General features: G+C 46.7%; 1 protein-coding gene across 9 annotated transcripts in view; it reads right to left on the reverse strand.

Moving 5' to 3' along the window:
• Window positions 1-1,600: 1,600 nt before the first annotated feature.
• LOC120039599 overlaps window positions 1,601-20,857 on the reverse strand; it is a 38,486-nt gene continuing 19,229 nt past the window's right edge. For 2 of the 9 annotated variants that reach the window (XM_038985013.1, XM_038985012.1), the window contains exons 19-31: window positions 20,570-20,773; window positions 18,824-19,036; window positions 18,434-18,628; window positions 17,901-18,116; window positions 13,659-13,861; window positions 13,232-13,273; window positions 12,472-12,534; window positions 8,359-8,541; window positions 5,906-6,298; window positions 4,392-4,514; window positions 4,057-4,185; window positions 3,909-3,983; window positions 1,601-3,775 (exon numbers count right to left, since the gene is read on the reverse strand). In XM_038985013.1, the coding sequence (XP_038840941.1) occupies window positions 3,746-3,775; window positions 3,909-3,983; window positions 4,057-4,185; window positions 4,392-4,514; window positions 5,906-6,298; window positions 8,359-8,541; window positions 12,472-12,534; window positions 13,232-13,273; window positions 13,659-13,861; window positions 17,901-18,116; window positions 18,434-18,628; window positions 18,824-19,036; window positions 20,570-20,773 (2,069 nt within the window). In that variant the 3' untranslated portion in view covers window positions 1,601-3,745. Of the gene's footprint in view, window positions 3,776-3,908; window positions 3,984-4,056; window positions 4,186-4,391; window positions 4,515-5,905; window positions 6,299-6,379; window positions 7,201-8,358; window positions 8,542-12,471; window positions 12,535-13,231; window positions 13,274-13,658; window positions 13,862-17,900; window positions 18,117-18,433; window positions 18,629-18,823; window positions 19,037-20,569; window positions 20,774-20,857 lie in introns of those variants that run through there. The other 7 variants (XM_038985017.1, XM_038985015.1, XM_038985016.1 and 4 more) reach the window with 7 other exon arrangements.

Below are 20,857 nucleotides of genomic sequence, written 5' to 3' on the forward strand. Positions count from 1 at the left end.
CTTCATGGTTCCATTACCGACCTGCACCGTATTGGGCTGACTCGGATACATTCTCTTCATGGTTCCATTACCGACCTGCACCGTATTGGGCTGACTCGGATACATTCTCCATGGTTCCATTACCGACCTGCACCGTATTGGGCTGACTCGGATACATTCTCTTCATGGTTCCATTACCGACCTGCGCCGTATTGGGCTGACTCGGATACATTCTCTTCATGGTTCCATTACCGACCTGCGCCGTATTGGGCTGACTCGGATACATTCTCTTCATGGTTCCATTACCGACCTGCGCCGTATTGGGCTGACTCGGATACATTCTCTTCATGGTTCCATTACCGACCTGCACCGTATTGGGCTGACTCGGATACATTCTCTTCATGGTTCCATTACCGACCTGCACCGTATTGGGCTGACTCGGATACATTCTCTTCATGGTTCCATTACCGACCTGCACCGTATTGGGCTGACTCGGATACATTCTCTTCATGGTTCCATTACCGACCTGCACCGTATTGGGCTGACTCGGATACATTCTCTTCATGGTTCCATTACCGACCTGCACCGTATTGGGCTGACTCGGATACATTCTCTTCATGGTTCCATTACCGACCTGCACCGTACTGGGCTGACTCGGATACATTCTCTTCATGGTTCCATTACCGACCTGCACCGTATTGGGCTGACTCGGATACATTCTCTTCATGGTTCCATTACCGACCTGCACCGTACTGGGCTGACTCGGATACATTCTCTTCATGGTTCCATTACCGACCTGCACCGTACTGGGCTGACTCGGATACATTCTCTTCATGGTTCCATTACCGACCTGCACCGTATTGGGCTGACTCGGATACATTCTCTTCATGGTTCCATTACCGACCTGCACCGTATTGGGCTGACTCGGATACATTCTCTTCATGGTTTCCTTTCCCGCATGGTTCCATTACCGAGGGTGGACACGTAACTTGGCAGTGTGAAAAGGGTGATATACAACAATCTTCAATGATTATTCATATCCAGATGATTGGCTGAGAATCCAATTAACAACCAGTTTGATATGTATTATAGATTCCCTAGAGAATGGATGCTGCACAAATTGAATTGAAGACAGAGTTTATTAGATGTATATGTTCTCAGGGTGAAGGGCAACATGGGTCTGCTTTGTGCTGACATAAAATACCAGTGCTGGAACACTCACTGTCCCAAAGTGAAAATGGCCGGGCCACTTAAGCCATCATTAGTTGTAAACATGTCCGTGACAGAGCAGTTGTCTCTTGACTGGACACTGAGACGCATGGTTTCTCTTGCATTGGTCTGTTACAATATGAAGTGGTATTGAACACACAGGTGGATGTCTTTCATGTTGATAACCTGCAGCTACAACTAGTTTACATTATGGTACTACATTTTACATGAAAGATTTGTTTCTTTCAGTCTACAATTCCAGTGGTAAAGCTATTATTGATTTTCTGAATTCTGTATGCAAGCATCTGGAATTAAAAATGTAATAAAATTGTATTTCTTACAATTCTATTGGTCACCTTTTATTAAAAACTGTTCTTATTGTGACTGAAGTCATGCTCAGATAGACACTATACCACTTGATAATTCATTCTGATTTTATTTAACTTTAAGACAGGGATATGTCACAGAAAAGCAACAATATGTTTACAAATCTAAAAACGAAGGGTTCTGCTGAGATTCTAGTTTATGCCCTCAAGATCCTTCTAGCTAATAGTTTGTGCCACCTTCACAAACTTCTTCAGAGGAGAAGAAAGGTCTGCTACCAATTGTCATTCTCTAAAAGGGTTCTCATACACGTATCTTTATCTGATCTACAAAAGGACAGGGTACAGCAACTGGTAGAGGAATCTACTCTAAAACAGGTGGTAAGAAAGATATACAAACTAGATGATTATGAATGTGTCTTCTGTGTCTGAAAGCCTGCAAACATGTTCGTGTTTTAAAAAACATCCCAGTACAATGAATCACATGAAACAGTCTCTACTTTACAAAGAAATGATGGTAGAACATGTACAAAAGGACAAAATATGTTCCCCTATATGAAAGAAAAGCCACATACACTGGGACAGCTGCCTTTTGATAGTGATAAATACATCTTGCACATGTACTACGGTGTTTAAGAGCTGAGTATCATTTGGACCCATCTATCTGCAGGGCTAGAATGTACATTAAGACTGAACATTCTTCATACAATCATATACAGAGGGGTTTTGTCCTGCAGTATTGACAAAGACATAAAACCGGAGAAACAGACTAAAGCATTGTTTCATCAAATCAACAACAAAAGGTTTGAAAATCAATCACGTTTCGATCTAAAATCATTTTAAGGGACAATACACAGCGGGACTTTCCATTGCTCTCACATCAGACTGCGTGGGGCAGTCCTAGAGGTCAAAGGTGCGTTAAAAGAGGAAGAAAAAACAATGCTGAATACCTACTGGGAAACATGGGACACTCCCAAACTCAAGCTGTAAAAAAAAAAAAGACAATATTGATATGAGAAGCTACCATTGGGTAGGATATGAACTTCAATAACTTAAAAACCTAATTTTGTACAAATACTATAAAAGCAGTAATGCTATAAAATAGAGTAAACATTTCAAAACAGACAGTTGTCATCACGTCAAAGTTTATAACGAGGGTCATCGTGGCCTGACCTAGTAGTATTACACATGTTAACTTGGCTGGTTAAGAAAGAGATATTTTACCTGAGCAGAGAACAAATCCAAAACAGGCCTGCTTGTTTGAGTATGCAATATCTTTGTTCAATACTTTTAAGTGAGGTATGTCATTTCAATTTGAATATTCAATAAAAAAATAATATTCCTCAATTACAAACGTAAACAAACTCAAAGGAGTTATCCCTTTCCAAAAATACGTCTAGTTTCTGTTCAGCATCTTAATCTGATTGAAAAAGTCTGATAATGTTATTACTTAAAGCTCAGTTGAAAACAGTGCATTTCTATCAAAATGAGCATGTTAAAGGGAGACTCAGTAAAATGCCGTTGCCTCGACCAGCACCGCAGATATTGAGATGAGCGAGAAGCAAGACTTTGCTCTCACACAGTATCTGCGCATGTGCACGGGTTCGCTTCACTCTGTTCACAGCGTTGGAACCATGGCACCAAAACAGAGGAGAAGTTGAGCCTCTCACTTCAATGCTCTTAGTTGTTTTGCTGAAATTGACCCACTACGCTGTTTACTTTCTGCATCTCTGTCATATCGCTGAGTCCACACTTAAACTCAATGATACAGTAGTAGCAATACAAACGACAGAAAAATATGTTGTAAATAAACATTTAAAAGCAAACGACCTAAATGCTCTTAGAACTGAAAAGGTTCATCTTTCCTACTACAATCATTTAAAAAAAAGTAATTTGGCGAAATATGAGGTTTGAGTGGAATAGACCAAAATGAAGCCACCATACAGTCAGTACAGCAGTATGGAAAGAGAGGACACAATAGGCTTTCTCCCTGGCCTGTTCATATCCCACTGGGCAGGGAGACACCAGGAAGCATCCCAACCAGGGCTCTGGTCATTTGAGATGCATCCACGGTGGTTCTGGAGGGGACCAGTCAGGACACAATGTCAGTATGGGTTGAGGAGGTGGGGGTGGCTCTGGGACAGGGAGGTTAGTCACTTGGTCCCCTGTACTACAAAGCTCTGGTGTCTTGAGCATCAGATCCATAGGGCTCCCTGACTGTGTGTTGAGCTGAATCACATTGCTGTTGCTCCGCCGTCGCTTCCCTGCAGGAGACAAAGCTTCAGTTAACCTCCACCTAGCTGGTTGTACACCTTATGACAGAAATGTGTCACAGAGAAGCATTGTGCTTGACCAGGCCTTGGTGTGTGTAGAAGGAGCCGTCATACTACACTGTACCTGGTCATCCTCTGAGTCGGCACTGATGACGATTCTCTTCTCCACTCTGGTCTCTGACGCTCCTCCTTTCACCACCTGGGACAAGAGAAATAGTCAGAGGCCATGACACAGCTGAGGTGTGTGTGTGCGGTCTATGGTGTGCCCTTACCTTGGAGATGTGAGTGGTGGTGGTAGTAATGGAGGTGCCACTGGTTTCCCTGCTGCTCTCTGAGGTAAAGGTCTGAATGCTGCTCAGTGCTGTGGCCTCTTTCCCCCCGTCTGTCCCGTCAACTGACCCCTGAGAGGAAACAAACAGAAATAATGGCTCCATGGTAACACCTCAGACATCAGTGGCGTTAAAGACGGTGCACTGTACTGAACGTTTCAGAAAGAAATGCCATGTATTGATCCGTGAACACTGCCCTGATTGTACCCTGTGGTAGATGAACCACAGCTCAGAGTTGCCCAGCTGTAGCATCATCTTTATTATCATGGGGTGGCTACCTCTGCAGACTCGTAGGTGATAGTCTGGGTCTGAACGATAGGGACATCCTTAGTGGAGACATCAGTAGGGAGGGAGTTGGACACGTCTGTGATGGTGACTGTCTGGGTCTGCACCAGAGGGGGCTGGGGTGGGAGGAGAACACACTCCAGTCAGTTTGACTGAACGTTGCACATTGACATGTCATGAGAAGAGCTGACATGGTTCCTTCTATACATGTCACACAGACATATAGGCTCTATATCATATCATTATATCTGAATCTTACATGATGTTGTGTCCAGTGTTGATATACATTATTGGTTGTGCCCAATTGAACATTGCACAGCTGTAATTTTCCAATGTTTCATCAACCACTCCCCATGAAAAACCCTCAAACCACACCTCTCTTTTCATTCACAACTGATTGGGTCCCTCATTCCCACTCCCCATTCTAGTTTTACCAAGATGTCCTTCCCACCACCACGAGGTCAGAGAGAGAAAGACAATTCATCTAGTGTGTCAGAGAGAGAAAGACAATTCATCTAGTGTGTCAGAGAGAGAAAGACAATTCATCTAGTGTGTTAGAGAGAGAAAGACAATTCATCTAGTGTGTCAGAGTGAGAAAGACAATTCATCTAGTGTGTCAGAGAGAGAAAGACAATTCATCTAGTGTGTCAGAGAGAGAAAGACAATTCATCTAGTGTGTCAGAGAGAGAAAGACAATTCATCTAGTGTGTCAGAGAGAGAAAGACAATTCATCTAGTGTGTCAGAGAGAGAAAGACAATTCATCTAGTGTGTCAGAAAGAGAAAGACAATTCATCTAGTGTGTCAGAGAGAGAAAGACAATTCATCTAGTGTGTCAGAGAGAAAGACAATTAATCTAGTGTGTCAGAGAGAAAGACAATTCATCTAGTGTGTCAGAGAGAGAAAGACAATTCATCTAGTGTGTCAGAGAGAGAAAGACAATTCATCTAGTGTGTCAGAGAGAGAAAGACAATTCATCTAGTGTGTCAGAGAGAGAAAGACAATTCATCTAGTGTGTCAGAGAGAGAAAGACAATTCATCTAGTGTGTCAGAGAGAGAAAGACAATTCATCTAGTGTGTCAGAGAGAGAAAGACAATTCATCTAGTGTGTCAGAGAGAGAAAGACAATTCATCTATTGTGTCAGAGAGAGAAAGACAGTTCATCTAGTGTGTCAGAGAGAGAAAGAGAGAGAGAGCGCTTGAAAGAGAGGAATAGCGACACGGTCCGTATCTCTTCCCATCGCCCCCAACACCGGAGAAAACACCATCACTGTGCACCGCCTCTGCAGCGGCTCCAGCAGAGCTCACCCACCCTGACAAACACCAGTATGACTACAGGACAGATTCAGTGTTTACAGTTTGGATTCCTTGTAGCCATGCTGCAGAAAGGTGAGTGTACACTGTCCCCCATGGAATCACCCAGACAGAGCAGAGGACAGGCAGAGGACAGGTAGAGGACAGGCAGAGGAGTCAATCAACAGGAGCTGGTCAGGGCAGAGGGAGGGCTACCTGGAAACAGCGTATGACATGGGGAACACCGCTCACGAAATAGGAGGTGTGGGAGGCTCCAGTTATCCTCCCAGACTGCTCCCCCCTCGACCCTGGGTCTGCCGGCTCCTCCTCCTCCAGCACTGTACCCTGGAGCTGATAGGAGTGGGGCAGCTGTGCCCTCTCCACCTCAACGATGGTGGTCCCAGAGCTAACATGCTCATCCTCCTGATCACATGGCCCTGCCACCACAGGTGCATCATGGGATTTGGAGTCAACCCTATCAGGCCCAGTTTCTGTGCTAGCAGGGCTGGGGCTGGGCCTCCCCGATGGCCTTACAGTGCTGCTGGACTCATCCTGTTGCAGCGCTGCCTTAGTGTCCAGCTCTTCACTTATAGGAGTAATACACACACTCTAGAGAAAGACACAGCACACATATATCCACTGTGTGAACAACAGCAGGGAATGAAACAATGTTTTCCACCATCAAACATGTTGAGCAAGAATTTATTGCATTTTTTGGGTGGGTCAAAATTGATTGTCAAAAGGGCATTGCAGCAGGACAAAATATATTGCAGTTGACAAGAGTGTTTTACCAAATACCAGTGAACGAAACATAGGTCATGTATACTATAACATTTGATCAAGCTGCCCCAAAGTTACCTCGTCAGTGTTAGATGTGCATACAAAAAACAACAGTGAATTGTGATGAGGTATACAGTGTATAGTCAAATATACACTGTAGCTGTCCACTAGTGCTGGGTTAATGTGCTTCTATAGAAGACTTCATACATGAAATACCACAACACGCCACTAACTAATCCTACTATATGACAACATTGATGTCTGTCTGGATGTGTACAAAAACACCTTCTATTAGTGGAACCTGCACATATCAAAACTGTTCCTACTGTAAAAAGCCACCTGTCAACTTTCATTGTCAGACGCACCTCGTCTAGTCCAGATAATCAGATATACAAAAACACAAGTGGGTTCATCGTCAAGTCTTTAAACTTTTTAGGAAGGAGCAACAGTCAGTAGGAACAGTCAGGAAGAGTTGGGGAGGGGGGGACTGAGCAAGATACACAGGAAGTAAGAGTCACATGACAGGAAGCAGCTTCTGAAGTAGAAGAAGATGATGAAGAGCTGTGATGAAGAAGAGGAGAAGAAGGAGCTAGAGGTTGATGGCCTGCCTATACACATCCCTCTCTCTGGTCCTCTCCCTCTGGGCTGGCTCGAGAGGCCCCCAGGATGCCACCTCAGCTGCGTTTAGAGTAGAAGTCTTGCAGGGGGCCACGCGGAAGGCGGATGGTGAACTGAGGGGAGAAGGGTGAGGGTGGAGAGGGGGAGAGATAGGGGATGTTGAAATGTCTGATGTAGGGTAATGGATAGTAAGGCTATGCAAAGCTGTGTCATGGTCTAAGAGAGGAAGAATGGAGAACGCATTTGTCTGAGTTGGACTAGGTGGTTATGGGTAACCTGTGGGCCTTCAGACTATTTAGTTGTGGGCTTGGGGCCAGGAGTATCAGTGCACAGAATAACAAAGCAAAGTGAGAAAAAAGGAAGTGTGGGGAAGCAGAGTTAGGGAAAGAGGGGCAGGATGAAGGAGAAGGAGGCAGGATGGAGGAGAAGGAGGCAGGATGGAGGAGATGAAGCAGAAAACAAGCACATCACTGAGGGAAAGAGGAGACAGGAGGACGAGCACACAGGTCAACTCTTCTACTGCAAGGTCATGATCTTCAAGTCACAGGGTCATGCAGTTTCTCTGTCCAATCAGGTCTGGTTGTCATGCACTGAGGGGAGGGTCAGACTAAGGGACAACCAATGAGGAGGTAAAGACAGAGCTGGGCTTAGAAACCTGACCAATAGGCTCAGACACCACATGCCCAAACCATAAGTCCTTTCCTCACAACAAACAGCTGAACATTCAGACAGACTGGGCCACAAGGTGAACAGACAGACTGATCTGTTCCAATCAGTCTTGACAAGGTGTTCTTCAGTTGTCCCATGCAAACAGAAGTCTTTCCATTTTAGTAGGGTAGTAATGACAGAAAGCCTTCCATAGACTAGATGGGTCCGGTTGAAGATAAAAAAGGCCTTGCTCAAAGACATGCAAAAAGTGTTTGCATCGCATCAGCACAAACCAAGAGGAACAAAAAGGAGAACCACGGGATGGTGTTGTGGTACTCCACCCCAACACATCAACTTAGAACACAACAGACAGCCATACAGAGGGAAACGTGTGGTGAGGTACTTCCATTCAGTCAATTCAGGAATATATTCACACATTTCAATTTCTCCTCATCTCCCAAATTGACTTGCATTGAAATGGAACTGACCCCAACATTGTGTGCTAACATCCATTCCTTCTCTGTGGAATGGGAGAGCTGGGAAGCTGGCGTGAACTACAGAGAACTGAGGGGAGGGCTGTGTGGTGGGGTACAGCACAGTGTCTGGTCTGAGATGGTACTCACCCCGTCGGCATCGGGCAAAGGCTGTCCGTTGATGCCCAGGCTGCGGAAGGGGGAGTGAGTGGACAAGCGCTTGTCCCATTCGCTGGGCCCCCGGGACTCTGGGACAGACGCCATGAAGTTCCTCTTCAGCTCACTGATACTAGTATGATGCCTGATGAGATCCTCCTGGGGATGATCAAAGTCCTGGAGGGAGGGAGAAGTGGAGAGGGAGGGTGGGAGAGACGTAGGGAGAGAGGAGAGAGAGGGAGGAAGGAGAGGGGGGTGGGAGAGAGGAGAGAGAGGGAGGAAGGAGAGGGGGGTGGGAGAGAGGTGAGAGAGGGAGGAAGGAGAGGGGGGTGGGAGAGAAGAGAGAAGGAGAAGAGAGAGAGATAGAGTGAGAGAGAGAGGTAGAGTGAGAGAGAGAGGTAGAGAGAGAGAGAGGTAGAGTGAGAGAAAGAGGCAGAGTGAGAGAAAGAGGTAGAGTGAGCGAGAGAGGTAGAGAGAGGTAGAGAGAGAGAGAGGTAGAGTGAGAGAGGTAGAGTGAGAGAGGTAGAGTGAGAGAGGTAGAGTGAGAGAGGTAGAGTGAGAGAGAGGTAGAGAGAGGTAGAGTGAGAGAGAGGTAGAGAGAGAGAGAGAGGTAGAGAGAGAGAGAGAGGTAGAGTGAGAGAAAGAGGCAGAGTGAGAGAAAGAGGTAGAGTGAGCGAGAGAGGTAGAGAGAGGTAGAGTGAGAGAGGTAGAGTGAGAGAGGTAGAGAGAGAGAGAGAGAGAGGTAGAGAGAGGTAGAGTGAGAGAGAGGTAGAGAGAGGTAGAGAGAGAGAGAGGTAGAGTGAGAGAGAGAGGTAGAGAGAGGTAGAGGTAGAGAGAGAGTAGAGTGAGAGAGAGAGGTAGAGAGAGGGAGAGAGAGGTAGAGAGAGGTAGAGTGAGAGAGAGAGGTAGAGTGAGAGAGAGAGGTAGAGAGAGGTAGAGTGAGAGAGAGAGGTAGAGAGAGAGAGAGAGGTAGAGAGAGGTAGAGAGAGGTAGAAAGAGGTAGAGAGAGGTAGAGAGAGGTAGAGAGAGGTAGAGTGAGAGAGAGAGGTAGAGTGAGAGAGAGAGGTAGAGTGAGAGAGAGAGGTAGAGAGAGGTAGAGAGAGGTAGAGAGAGGTAGAGTGAGAGAGAGAGGTATAGTGAGAGAGAGAGGTAGAGAGAGGTAGAGTGAGAGAGAGAGGTAGAGTGAGAGAGAGAGGTAGAGTGAGAGAGAGAGGTAGAGTGAGAGAGAGAGGTAGAGTGAGAGAGAGAGGTAGAGTGAGAGAGAGAGGTAGAGTGAGAGAGAGAGGTAGAGTGAGAGAGAGAGGTAGAGTGAGAGAGAGGTAGAGAGAGGTAGAAAGAGGTAGAGAGAGGTAGAGAGAGGTAGAGTGAGAGAGAGAGGTAGAGAGAGGTAGAGAGAGGTAGAAAGGTAAAGTGGAAAATGACAAACATTTGGTTTGGAAAATAGGTGTGGAGAAGAGGAGTGGCAGAGTAGATGTGTAGAAGGTGGAGAGAGAAAACAGGTGTGTCAGAAACAATGTCACTCATGTGAACATGTTTATAAAAAATGTCAACCAAGCAGCAGGTTACTTTGCTGTTCTATTTGACTCAAAGCTACAGCGTTAAAGCAGGCCGGAACTCAGAACATCAGATCGATTCGAAATAAAATAGATTCTCTGAGCTCTCATTGATAAATCAACCTGTTCAATTAGTGAGCAGCACTACATATAATCTGATCAGGTTACAAATCACAGCGGATGAGAGCGAGGTGATGTTAGCACACGTGACTTTTGGTCACAGACGCAGGTCGTCACTATGCAGCGACAGCAGCATGGCATCCTGTTTCTGTGGCTGGATGAATCTTATGGTGATGAGAGCAGTGGAGCGTACTCTTAGAAGTCATTTATTCAGAATGACATAAATATATGACTGGGAAGACATCCTAAACTAGATTCAGACAGGGCCACAAATAGTGGACGAGCTGGTGAGTGGAAAGATATGTGATGGCCGAGCGGTGGAGAGGGAAGGTTGGTGGTCGTCTGCCCTATATGGAGAGGGAAGGTTGGTGGTCGTCTGCCCTATATGGAGAGGGAAGGTTGGTGGTCGTCTGCCCTATATGGAGAGGGAAGGTTGGTGGTCGTCTGCCCTATATGGAGAGGGAAGGTTGGTGGTCGTCTGCCCTATACGGAGAGGGAAGGTTGGTGGTCGTCTGCCCTATACGGAGAGGGAAGGTTGGTGGTCGTCTGCCCTATATGGAGAGGGAAGGTTGGTGGTCGTCTGCCCTATATGGAGAGGGAAGGTTGGTGGTCGTCTGCCCTATATGGAGAGGGAAGGTTGGTGGTCGTCTGCCCTATATGGAGAGGGAAGGTTGGTGGTCGTCTGCCCTATATGGAGAGGGAAGGTTGGTGGTCGTCTGCCCTATATGGAGAGGGAAGGTTGGTGGTCGTCTGCCCTATACGGAGAGGGAAGGTTGGTGGTCGTCTGCCCTATACGGAGAGGGAAGGTTGGTGGTCGTCTGCCCTATATGGAGAGGGAAGGTTGGTGGTCGTCTGCCCTATATGGAGAGGGAAGGTTGGTGGTCGTCTGCCCTATATGGAGAGGGAAGGTTGGTGGTCGTCTGCCCTATACGGAGAGGGAAGGTTGGTGGTCGTCTGCCCTATATGGAGAGGGAAGGTTGGTGGTCGTCTGCCCTATATGGAGAGGGAAGGTTGGTGGTCGTCTGCCCTATATGGAGAGGGAAGGTTGGTGGTCGTCTGCCCTATATGGAGAGGGAAGGTTGGTGGTCGTCTGCCCTATATGGAGAGGGAAGGTTGGTGGTCGTCTGCCCTATATGGAGATGAAGGTTGGTGGTCGTCTGCCCTATATGGAGAGGGAAGGTTGGTGGTGTCTGCCCTATATGGAGAGGGAAGGTTGGTGGTCGTCTGCCCTATATGGAGAGGGAAGGTTGGTGGTCGTCTGCCCTATATGGAGAGGGAAGGTTGGTGGTCGTCTGCCCTATATGGAGAGGGAAGGTTGGTGGTCGTCTGCCCTATACGGAGAGGGAAGGTTGGTGGTCGTCTGCCCTATACGGAGAGGGAAGGTTGGTGGTCGTCTGCCCTATACGGAGAGGGAAGGTTGGTGGTCGTCTGCCCTATACGGAGAGGGAAGGTTGGTGGTCGTCTGCCCTATACGGAGAGGGAAGGTTGGTGGTCGTCTGCCCTATACGGAGAGGGAAGGTTGGTGGTCGTCTGCCCTATACGGAGAGGGAAGGTTGGTGGTCGTCTGCCCTATACGGAGAGGGAAGGTTGGTGGTCGTCTGCCCTATATGGAGAGGGAAGGTTGGTGGTCGTCTGCCCTATATGGAGAGGGAAGGTTGGTGGTCGTCTGCCCTATACGGAGAGGGAAGGTTGGTGGTCGTCTGCCCTATACGGAGAGGGAAGGTTGGTGGTCGTCTGCCCTATACGGAGAGGGAAGGTTGGTGGTCGTCTGCCCTATATGGAGATGAAGGTTGGTGGTCGTCTGCCCTATATGGAGATGAAGGTTGGTGGTCGTCTGCCCTATATGGAGAGGGAAGGTTGGTGGTCGTCTGCCCTATATGGAGAGGGAAGGTTGGTGGTCGTCTGCCCTATATGGAGATGAAGGACTTTTCTACTGTATACCGAGGAGAGACAGAGCTGAAACAAGATGCTGTAATGTAATGGTAATGCTTCTACTAACACTCTAATGGCCCAGCTAGGAGACGGAACGACGTCTCAGCTGCATAACGTGGCCGATCAGTAACGGTAACTACAAACACCACAAGTGAAACACTCCTGGCTCCCTTTCATGGAACGTGTATGGTGTGACGTCTGGGGAGAAGAGACCATCATCCCAATCATATACTTTGTGAGAAGCAACCAGGAGATATCTAGTGCTCAACAACCCTCCCCTGAAACAAGCAGCTAGTTGTGTTAATGTCGCCACACACAAAGCAAATGAGCGGTTACACAGTCAAAATCATCCACTAGCAGAAGCAAAGACGCCTATGTAAACACAAGATGTGAATCAGTAATGTCACATGCAAAGCAGCCTGTTGTATTACAGCAGCCAGTAGCCAAACAGCAGGAAAACACAGTGTACAGAGACAGATCTCCAGAAGACGGGGAAACAAACCTCCAACATTAAAAGACTATGTCTGATATAAATTGAGTCACCCTCAGTTCTCTTAGCTCTTTTCTGTGAAGGAACAAAAAAAGAGAAGGGTGTGGGTTACACAGGTTCCACGTGACATCATGGCAGACGTCACAACGTGGACATGCATTGTTGCATTGGGGGGGGTTCTAGAGGAGTGGGGGTGGTGAGGGGTCTGCATGCAGAGTGGCCTGGAGTTCTGGGGGCCACAAGGGCCCTCAAATCCCAGATGTGCAAAGCAGGGGACCCAAGACAGGGCTATTAGAGTGGGTGTCTTGAAGGGGTGGGGGGACAAAGGTGAAGGGTCAGGCAGGAATACAGTACTCGATAGAAACACTAGTCATCATGAAAACCTAGTCCTGTGTCATGCATGTAAATGCAGCAGCCAATGAGGGATCTTCTTTCAACATTCATTCTTCAAAGGCCTTTTCTTCCTGTCTGGACTGATGTACAAACCAAAAGCATATTTAATGTATCTCATATACGTCATCTCAGTCTGTGCACATGACCAATACCAACGCTGTTGTCATAGACAATGTCTGACTTGAACATGAGGTCAACTCAAAGACCGTGTCGTTTGTGAGCAGTATTCAAATGAAAGCAGGATAATAAAATGAGGAGAGGGTGAAGTTAGTCTTATGGATGGGAGACTTGGCAGTGGTGTAAGTTAGAATGGGAGTGGAGTGACTACAATACTAATATAATGCACAAGCAGGAGTCGGGACAAGGTCAAAGGTCTGACCTTCCTCATTTGCACCGGCTCCTCAGTGTCCGTCTGCTCAGACTGGAGTTACCCCAGGCATGGAGGAGGAGAGAAGGCATAATGACATTACAATCCTCCACTAGGAGCCCCGTCCCCGTCCATAGCAGAGCCATCTGAGGAACTTGTGGTCTGAGGTGTGTCTTTGTCACGGTATGTTACACTATCATTACTGTGACCAATGGAGGGCAAAAATGATGATGCACAGCTATTCTATTTTCTAACTATAGAAAAATCATCATATTATACTTGTCTTATAAATAATACTATGTGATGAATATAGCAATATCACTGCTGAGACCAGTCTATCTGTAACTTCTATGACCAGTGTATCTGTGTGTGAGGGGTGAATGATGATGATCCCTGTAAGGCAGGGGATTGTGGGAGTTGTAGTTCCTAGGTGCAGTACCTTGACCTCGGCTGAGCCCTCGTCCACCGCCTCCACGGTGACCTCCAGCTTCCTGTCGTCCTGGCGGGCTGGCAGCCTGATGGGGGTGGAGGTCTGGGGCTGCTGGAGGTCCAGGGGGGGCATGGGGATCCCTGCCTCCATCAGGGCTGCCTGGGAGAAGACTGGGGCGCTGACCGGACGGGCGGCCTTGTGGGTGGCCACCACTGGCGGGAAAGAGACAGGACAGAGGGAGTGTTAGTATTTAGATAGTGGGTTGTATAGAGGGCAGGAGAGAGACAGGACAGAGGAAGTGTTAGTATTTAGATAGTGGGTTGTATAAAGGGCAGGAGAGAGACAGGACAGAGGGAGTGTTAGTATTTAGATAGTGGGTTGTATAGAGGGCAGGAGAGAGACAGGACAGAGGAAGTGTTAGTATTTAGATAGTGGGTTGTATAAAGGGCAGGAGAGAGACAGGACAGAGGGAGTGTTAGTATTTAGATAGTGGGTTGTATAGAGGGCAGGAGAGAGACAGGACAGAGGAAGTGTTAGTATTTAGATAGTGGGTTGTATAGAGGACAGGAGAGAGACAGGACAGAGGGAGTGTTAGTATTTAGATAGTGGGTTGTATAAAGAACAGGAGAGAGACAGGACAGAGGGAGTGTTAGTATTTAGATAGTGGGTTGTATAGAGGGCAGGAGAGAGACAGGACAGAGGGAGTGTTAGTATTTAGATAGTGGGTTGTATAAAGGGCAGGAGAGAGACAGGACAGAGGAAGTGTTAGTATTTAGATAGTGGGTTGTATAGAGGGCAGGAGAGAGACAGGACAGAGGGAGTGTTAGTATTTAGATAGTGGGTTGTATAGAGGACAGGAGAGAGACAGGACAGAGGAAGTGTTAGTATTTAGATAGTGGGTTGTATAGAGGGCAGGAGAGAGACAGGACAGAGGGAGTGTTAGTATTTAGATAGTGGGTTGTATAGAGGGCAGGAGAGAGACAGGACAGAGGGAGTGTTAGTATTTAGATAGTGGGTTGTATAAAGGGCAGGAGAGAGACAGGACAGAGGAAGTGTTAGTATTTAGATAGTGGGTTGTATAGAGGGCAGGAGAGAGACAGGACAGAGGAAGTGTTAGTATTTAGATAGTGGGTTGTATAGAGGACAGGAGAGAGACAGGACAGAGGAAGTGTTAGTATTTAGATAGTGGGTTGTATAGAGGCCAGGAGAGAGACAGGACAGAGGAAGTGTTAGTATTTAGATAGTGGGTTGTATAGAGGGCAGGAGAGAGACAGGACAGAGGAAGTGTTAGTATTTAGATAGTGGGTTGTATAGAGGGCAGGAGAGAGACAGGACAGAGGAAGTGTTAGTATTTAGATAGTGGGTTGTATAGAGGCCAGGAGAGAGACAGGACAGAGGAAGTGTTAGTATTTACGGTAGTGGGTTGTATAGAGGGCAGGAGAGAGACAGGACAGAGGGAGTGTTAGTATTTAGATAGTGGGTTGTATAGAGGACAGGAGAGAGACAGGACAGAGGGAGTGTTAGTATTTAGATAGTGGGTTGTATAAAGGGCAGGAGAGAGACAGGACAGAGGAAGTGTTAGTATTTAGATAGTGGGTTGTATAGAGGCCAGGAGAGAGACAGGACAGAGGGAGTGTTAGTATTTAGATAGTGGGTTGTATAGAGGGCAGGAGAGAGACAGGACAGAGGAAGTGTTAGTATTTAGATAGTGGGTTGTATAGAGGCCAGGAGAGAGACAGGACAGAGGAAGTGTTAGTATTTAGATAGTGGGTTGTATAGAGGACAGGAGAGAGACAGGACAGAGGGAGTGTTAGTATTTAGATAGTGGGTTGTATAGAGGACAGGAGAGAGACAGGACAGAGGGAGTGTTAGTATTTAGATAGTGGGTTGTATAGAGGCCAGGAGAGAGACAGGACAGAGGAAGTGTTAGTATTTAGATAGTGGGTTGTATAGAGGACAGGAGAGAGACAGGACAGAGGGAGTGTTAGTATTTAGATAGTGGGTTGTATAGAGGACAGGAGAGAGACAGGACAGAGGAAGTGTTAGTATTTAGATAGTGGGTTGTATAGAGGGCAGGAGACAGACAGGACAGAGGGAGTGTTAGTATTTAGATAGTGGGTTGTATAGAGGGCAGGAGAGAGACAGGACAGAGGAAGTGTTAGTATTTAGATAGTGGGTTGTATAGAGGCCAGGAGAGAGACAGGACAGAGGGAGTGTTAGTATTTAGATAGTGGGTTGTATAGAGGACAGGAGAGAGACAGGACAGAGGAAGTGTTAGTATTTAGATAGTGGGTTGTATAGAGGGCAGGAGAGAGACAGGACAGAGGGAGTGTTAGTATTTAGATAGTGGGTTGTATAGAGGGCAGGAGAGAGACAGGACAGAGAGAGTGTTAGTATTTAGATAGTGGGTTGTATAAAAGACAGGAGAGAGACAGGACAGAGGGAGTGTTAGTATTTAGATAGTGGGTTGTATAGAGGCCAGGAGAGAGACAGGACAGAGGAAGTGTTAGTATTTAGATAGTGGGTTGTATAGAGGCCAGGAGAGAGACAGTACAGAGGAAGTGTTAGTATTTAGATAGTGGGTTGTATAGAGGCCAGGAGAGAGACAGGACAGAGGAAGTGTTAGTATTTAGATAGTGGGTTGTATAGAGGACAGGAGAGAGACAGGACAGAGGGAGTGTTAGTATTTAGATAGTGGGTTGTATAGAGGCCAGGAGAGAGACAGGACAGAGGAAGTGTTAGTATTTAGATAGTGGGTTGTATAGAGGACAGGAGAGAGACAGGACAGAGGGAGTGTTAGTATTTAGATAGTGGGTTGTATAAAGGGCAGGAGAGAGACAGGACAGAGGAAGTGTTAGTATTTAGATAGTGGGTTGTATAGAGGCCAGGAGAGAGACAGGACAGAGGGAGTGTTAGTATTTAGATAGTGGGTTGTATAGAGGACAGGAGAGAGACAGGACAGAGGAAGTGTTAGTATTTAGATAGTGGGTTGTATAGAGGGCAGGAGAGAGACAGGACAGAGGGAGTGTTAGTATTTAGATAGTTGTTTTGTATAGAGGGCAGGAGAGAGACAGTCTGCATGCTTTGAGACCATCAAACCCGGTGTAGTGAGAGATAAACACACTGACAGAGCGGAGAAGAACATCTTGAACATCCACGTACACAAAACAAACTCATAATCAACTCCACACACACACACACTGAGGCCAGGGCACACACAGACTTCAGGTACACACTGTACCTTCACAGGCCAGCTCAGTCTAGTCTAGAATGAGACTAGCAAGGGGAAAAGCTTGGATGAGTTGTAGGAAGCAACTGTCCACAATATAGAACGGGCAGCAAAGCATGGCCAGTACTTCTCAACCGTAGCCAACGATGCAAATAGCAGAAGTTGTCCTGACTCATTGGGTTAATAACCAACGATGCAAATGGCAGAAGTTGTCCTGACTCATTGGGTTAATAACCAACGATGCAAATAGCAGAAGTTGTCCTGACTCATTGGGTTAATAACCAACGATGCAAATGGCAGAAGTTGTCCTGACTCGTTGAGTTAATAACCAACGATGCAAATGGCAGAAGTTGTCCTGACTCGTTGAGTTAATAACCAACGATGCAAATGGCAGAAGTTGTCAGGACTCATTGGGTTAATAACCAACGATGCAAATGGCAGAAGTTGTCCTGACTCGTTGAGTTAATAACCAACGATGCAAATGGCAGAAGTTGTCCTGACTCATTGGGTTAATAACCAACGATGCAAATGGCAGAAGTTGTCCTGACTCTTTGGGTTAATAACCAACGATGCAAATGGCAGAAGTTGTCAGGACTCATTGGGTTAATAACCAACGATGCAAATGGCAGAAGTTGTCCTGACTCATTGGGTTAATAACCAACGATGCAAATGGCAGAAGTTGTCCTGACTCATTGGGTTAATAACCAACGATGCAAATGGCAGAAGTTGTCCTGACTCTTTGGGTTAATAAGCTCACGCCTCACTGTAGTATAGTATTCCTAAAGCCGTTAAAAGGAAAACTAAATATGTATTTCTTCTATAAAGCAAAGCATAACCAAAGACCCATTGGTTCGTCAAACAATGTATTTTTCAGGGGAAAATCCCATGACAAAGCACAACCACGTTGTAAAAGTGTTGGACGAATGTTAGTCAGCGAGCTTCTCTGGTAAGTTGAGGTTGGAGAGCGGGGGTGAGATCATATTGTTTTAGGGCAGCACGCAAAAACTCAAGACGCAAAGTACCTGCACGCGATTTTTTATCCCGCAACACAAACCAATCGTCATCCACATCTCTCTGGGGTTGTGCTGGTCTCTTCTCCAGAACCCTCCTCTCAAACAGCGGTCTCTTCTCCAGAACCCTCCTCTCAAACAGCGGTCTCTTCTCCAGAACCCTCCTCTCAAACAGCGGTCTCTTCTCCTCAGAAACCACCACTGTGGGTTTGGGCTGAGCGGCTGGACCTTTGACAACAGTTATGTCAGTATAGTCCTGGAGACGCTCACAGAGAGCAACTGATACAAACACACAAACAGAGCTCTTATCTAAGACACAGCATCGTTAAAGCATCGTTAAAGTATCAGTAGAAGACCATTTTGCAATTCTCAAAAAAATTCAAACAAACAATAGCCATCTCGATCTGCAATACAATTTTTCCAAATAGATATGCCGGACAAAATTAACTGATATTTTTGGTAGTTTCAGTCTTTTGGTAGTCTCAGTCTGCAGCTAAAATGAGCAGGAAAAGCAGGGGGATAGGGGAATGAAGAGATGGGGGTACCTAATTCTTTAGGGGCAGCATCCAGCAGGACAAACCAATCATCGTCCACCTCTATCTGTCTCTGAGGCAGTCTCTGCTGCAGGTTCCTCTCCTCTCTCCAGCTCTCCTCCATTATTGTCACCCTTTTCTGGGTTCTCTGCTCTGTGCTCGTCATCATCACGTCAACCACAGTGGCAGGTCTAGTTACCACAGCAACTGATACAGACAGACACAGAGTACCCAGGAGACTCAACTATGATACTCTTACCATTCACAAATTATAACGCAGAATCTGATTGTGGCCACAGCTGCACATATCTGATTAGAGACCCTTTACCACACATCATTATAAAAAAGGTATAGGGGAATGTGAAGCACAACCGAGCTCAGGAAGATGTGGTCAGTGGGTACCTGTTGGCATCTTCACAGGCTCTTGACGAGAGGCTTCAAAGAGCGTCAACCAATCATCACCCTCCCCTCTCTCTTGGGGAGGCAGTGTTTTCACCAGTTCAACCTCCGGTTCACGTCTGTCCTCCACCACTCTAGGTGGTTTCCTAGTTTCCTCCACCACAACCACTGTTCTCCGGGGTACCAGCTCTATAACCTCTCTGTCTACGTGGAACGCTGAAATAAAACAAGGATAACAGGCTTGTCAAGTAATACACGATCTGGGTTCAGCGTTTTAACAAAGACAAAGACAAAAGGGGCAGACGGTGGTCAAGCAGCAATACCCTTGGCTGTGGTCAGTATCTCAGAGGGAGCGCAGTCCCAAAGCACAAACCAATCATCATCCACTTCTTTAGGTGTTACCACAGGCCCCTCCTCCATCTTAACAGTCTCTTCCATGATCCTCACGGTTTTTGGTGGTTTCTGTTCCACTGTCTCCTTCACCACCGTAACAGCTGTGGTGCTCACATCAGAGTAAATCACCACCAGCGTAACAGCTGTGGTGTTCACATCAGAGTAAATCACCACCACCGTAACAGCTGTGGTGTTCACATCAGAGTAAATCACCACCAGCGTAACAGCTGTGGTGTTCACATCAGAGTAAATCACCACCACCGTAACAGCTGTGGTGTTCACATCAGAGTAAATCACCACCACCGTAACAGCTGTGGTGCTCACATCAGAGTAAATCACCACCAGCGTAACAGCTGTGGTGTTCACATCAGAGTAAATCACCACCACCGTAACAGCTGTGGTGTTCACATCAGAGTAAATCACCACCACCGTAACAGCTGTGGTGCTCACATCAGAGTAAATCACCACCACCGTAACAGCTGTGGTGTTCACATCAGAGTAAATCACCACCACCGTAACAGCTGTGGTGTTCACATCAGAGTAAATCACCACCACCGTAACAGCTGTGGTGCTCACATTAGAGTAAATCACCACCACAGTAACAGCTGTGGTGTTCACATCAGAGTAAATCACCACCACTGTAACAGCTGTGGTGCTCACATCAGAGTAAATCACCACCACAGTAACAGCTGTGGTGCTCACATCAGAGTAAATCACCACCAGCGTAACAGCTGTGGTGTTCACATTAGAGTAAATCACCACCACCGTAACAGCTGTGGTGCTCACATCAGAGTAAATCACCACCACCGTAACAGCTGTGGTGCTCACATTAGAGTAAATCACCACCACAGTAACAGCTGTGGTGTTCACATCAGAGTAAATCACCACCACTGTAACAGCTGTGGTGCTCACATCAGAGTAAATCACCACCACAGTAACAGCTGTGGTGCTCACATCAGAGTAAATCACCACCACTGTAACAGCTGTGGTGCTCACATCAGAGTAAATCACCACCACCGTAACAGCTGTGGTGCTCACATCAGAGTAAATCACCACCACCGTAACAGCTGTGGTGCTCACATCAGAGTAAATCACCACCACCGTAACAGCTGTAGTGCTCACATCAGAGTAAATCACCACCACTGGTGCAGCTGATAGAGACAGAAACACAGCCCAACAGTCCACAAGGTATCAAGCATTTTACTAGAACATGTAAATATGAGAGTGTATTCCTTGCCAAAAGCTTTTGTGGATAGTCAACAGGCTCACACAACAATTGAGAGCCTTTGGAAGCAGGAGAAGGGTTGGTATTTGTATTTCGAGTGGCCAACAGCAAGCTTAGAATAGTCAAAGTACCTGCTATTTTAGGGGCAACATCCAGCTGCAAAAACCAATCATCATCCAGCTCTCTCTGCGGTTGTGTTGCCTTACCCCCCAGGGCAACGTCTTCAGGAAGGGATCTGACTGCTTCCACCACAAACACTCTTGGTTCAGGCTCAATGGTCAGATGTTTGGCTGGCACAACCTCTGGGTATACCCTATCGCTAACAGCCAGAGAAACTGGAGCAAAAAGACACAGAGAGCTTGATATACCACAACTACTAATAGAGGGTCCTGTTGATGATTGACCAGTCATAACCCAAG

Source organism: Salvelinus namaycush, unplaced genomic scaffold (genome assembly GCF_016432855.1).
Source record: "Salvelinus namaycush isolate Seneca unplaced genomic scaffold, SaNama_1.0 Scaffold284, whole genome shotgun sequence".
In the NCBI taxonomy this organism is placed as follows: Eukaryota; Metazoa; Chordata; class Actinopteri; order Salmoniformes; family Salmonidae; genus Salvelinus; species Salvelinus namaycush.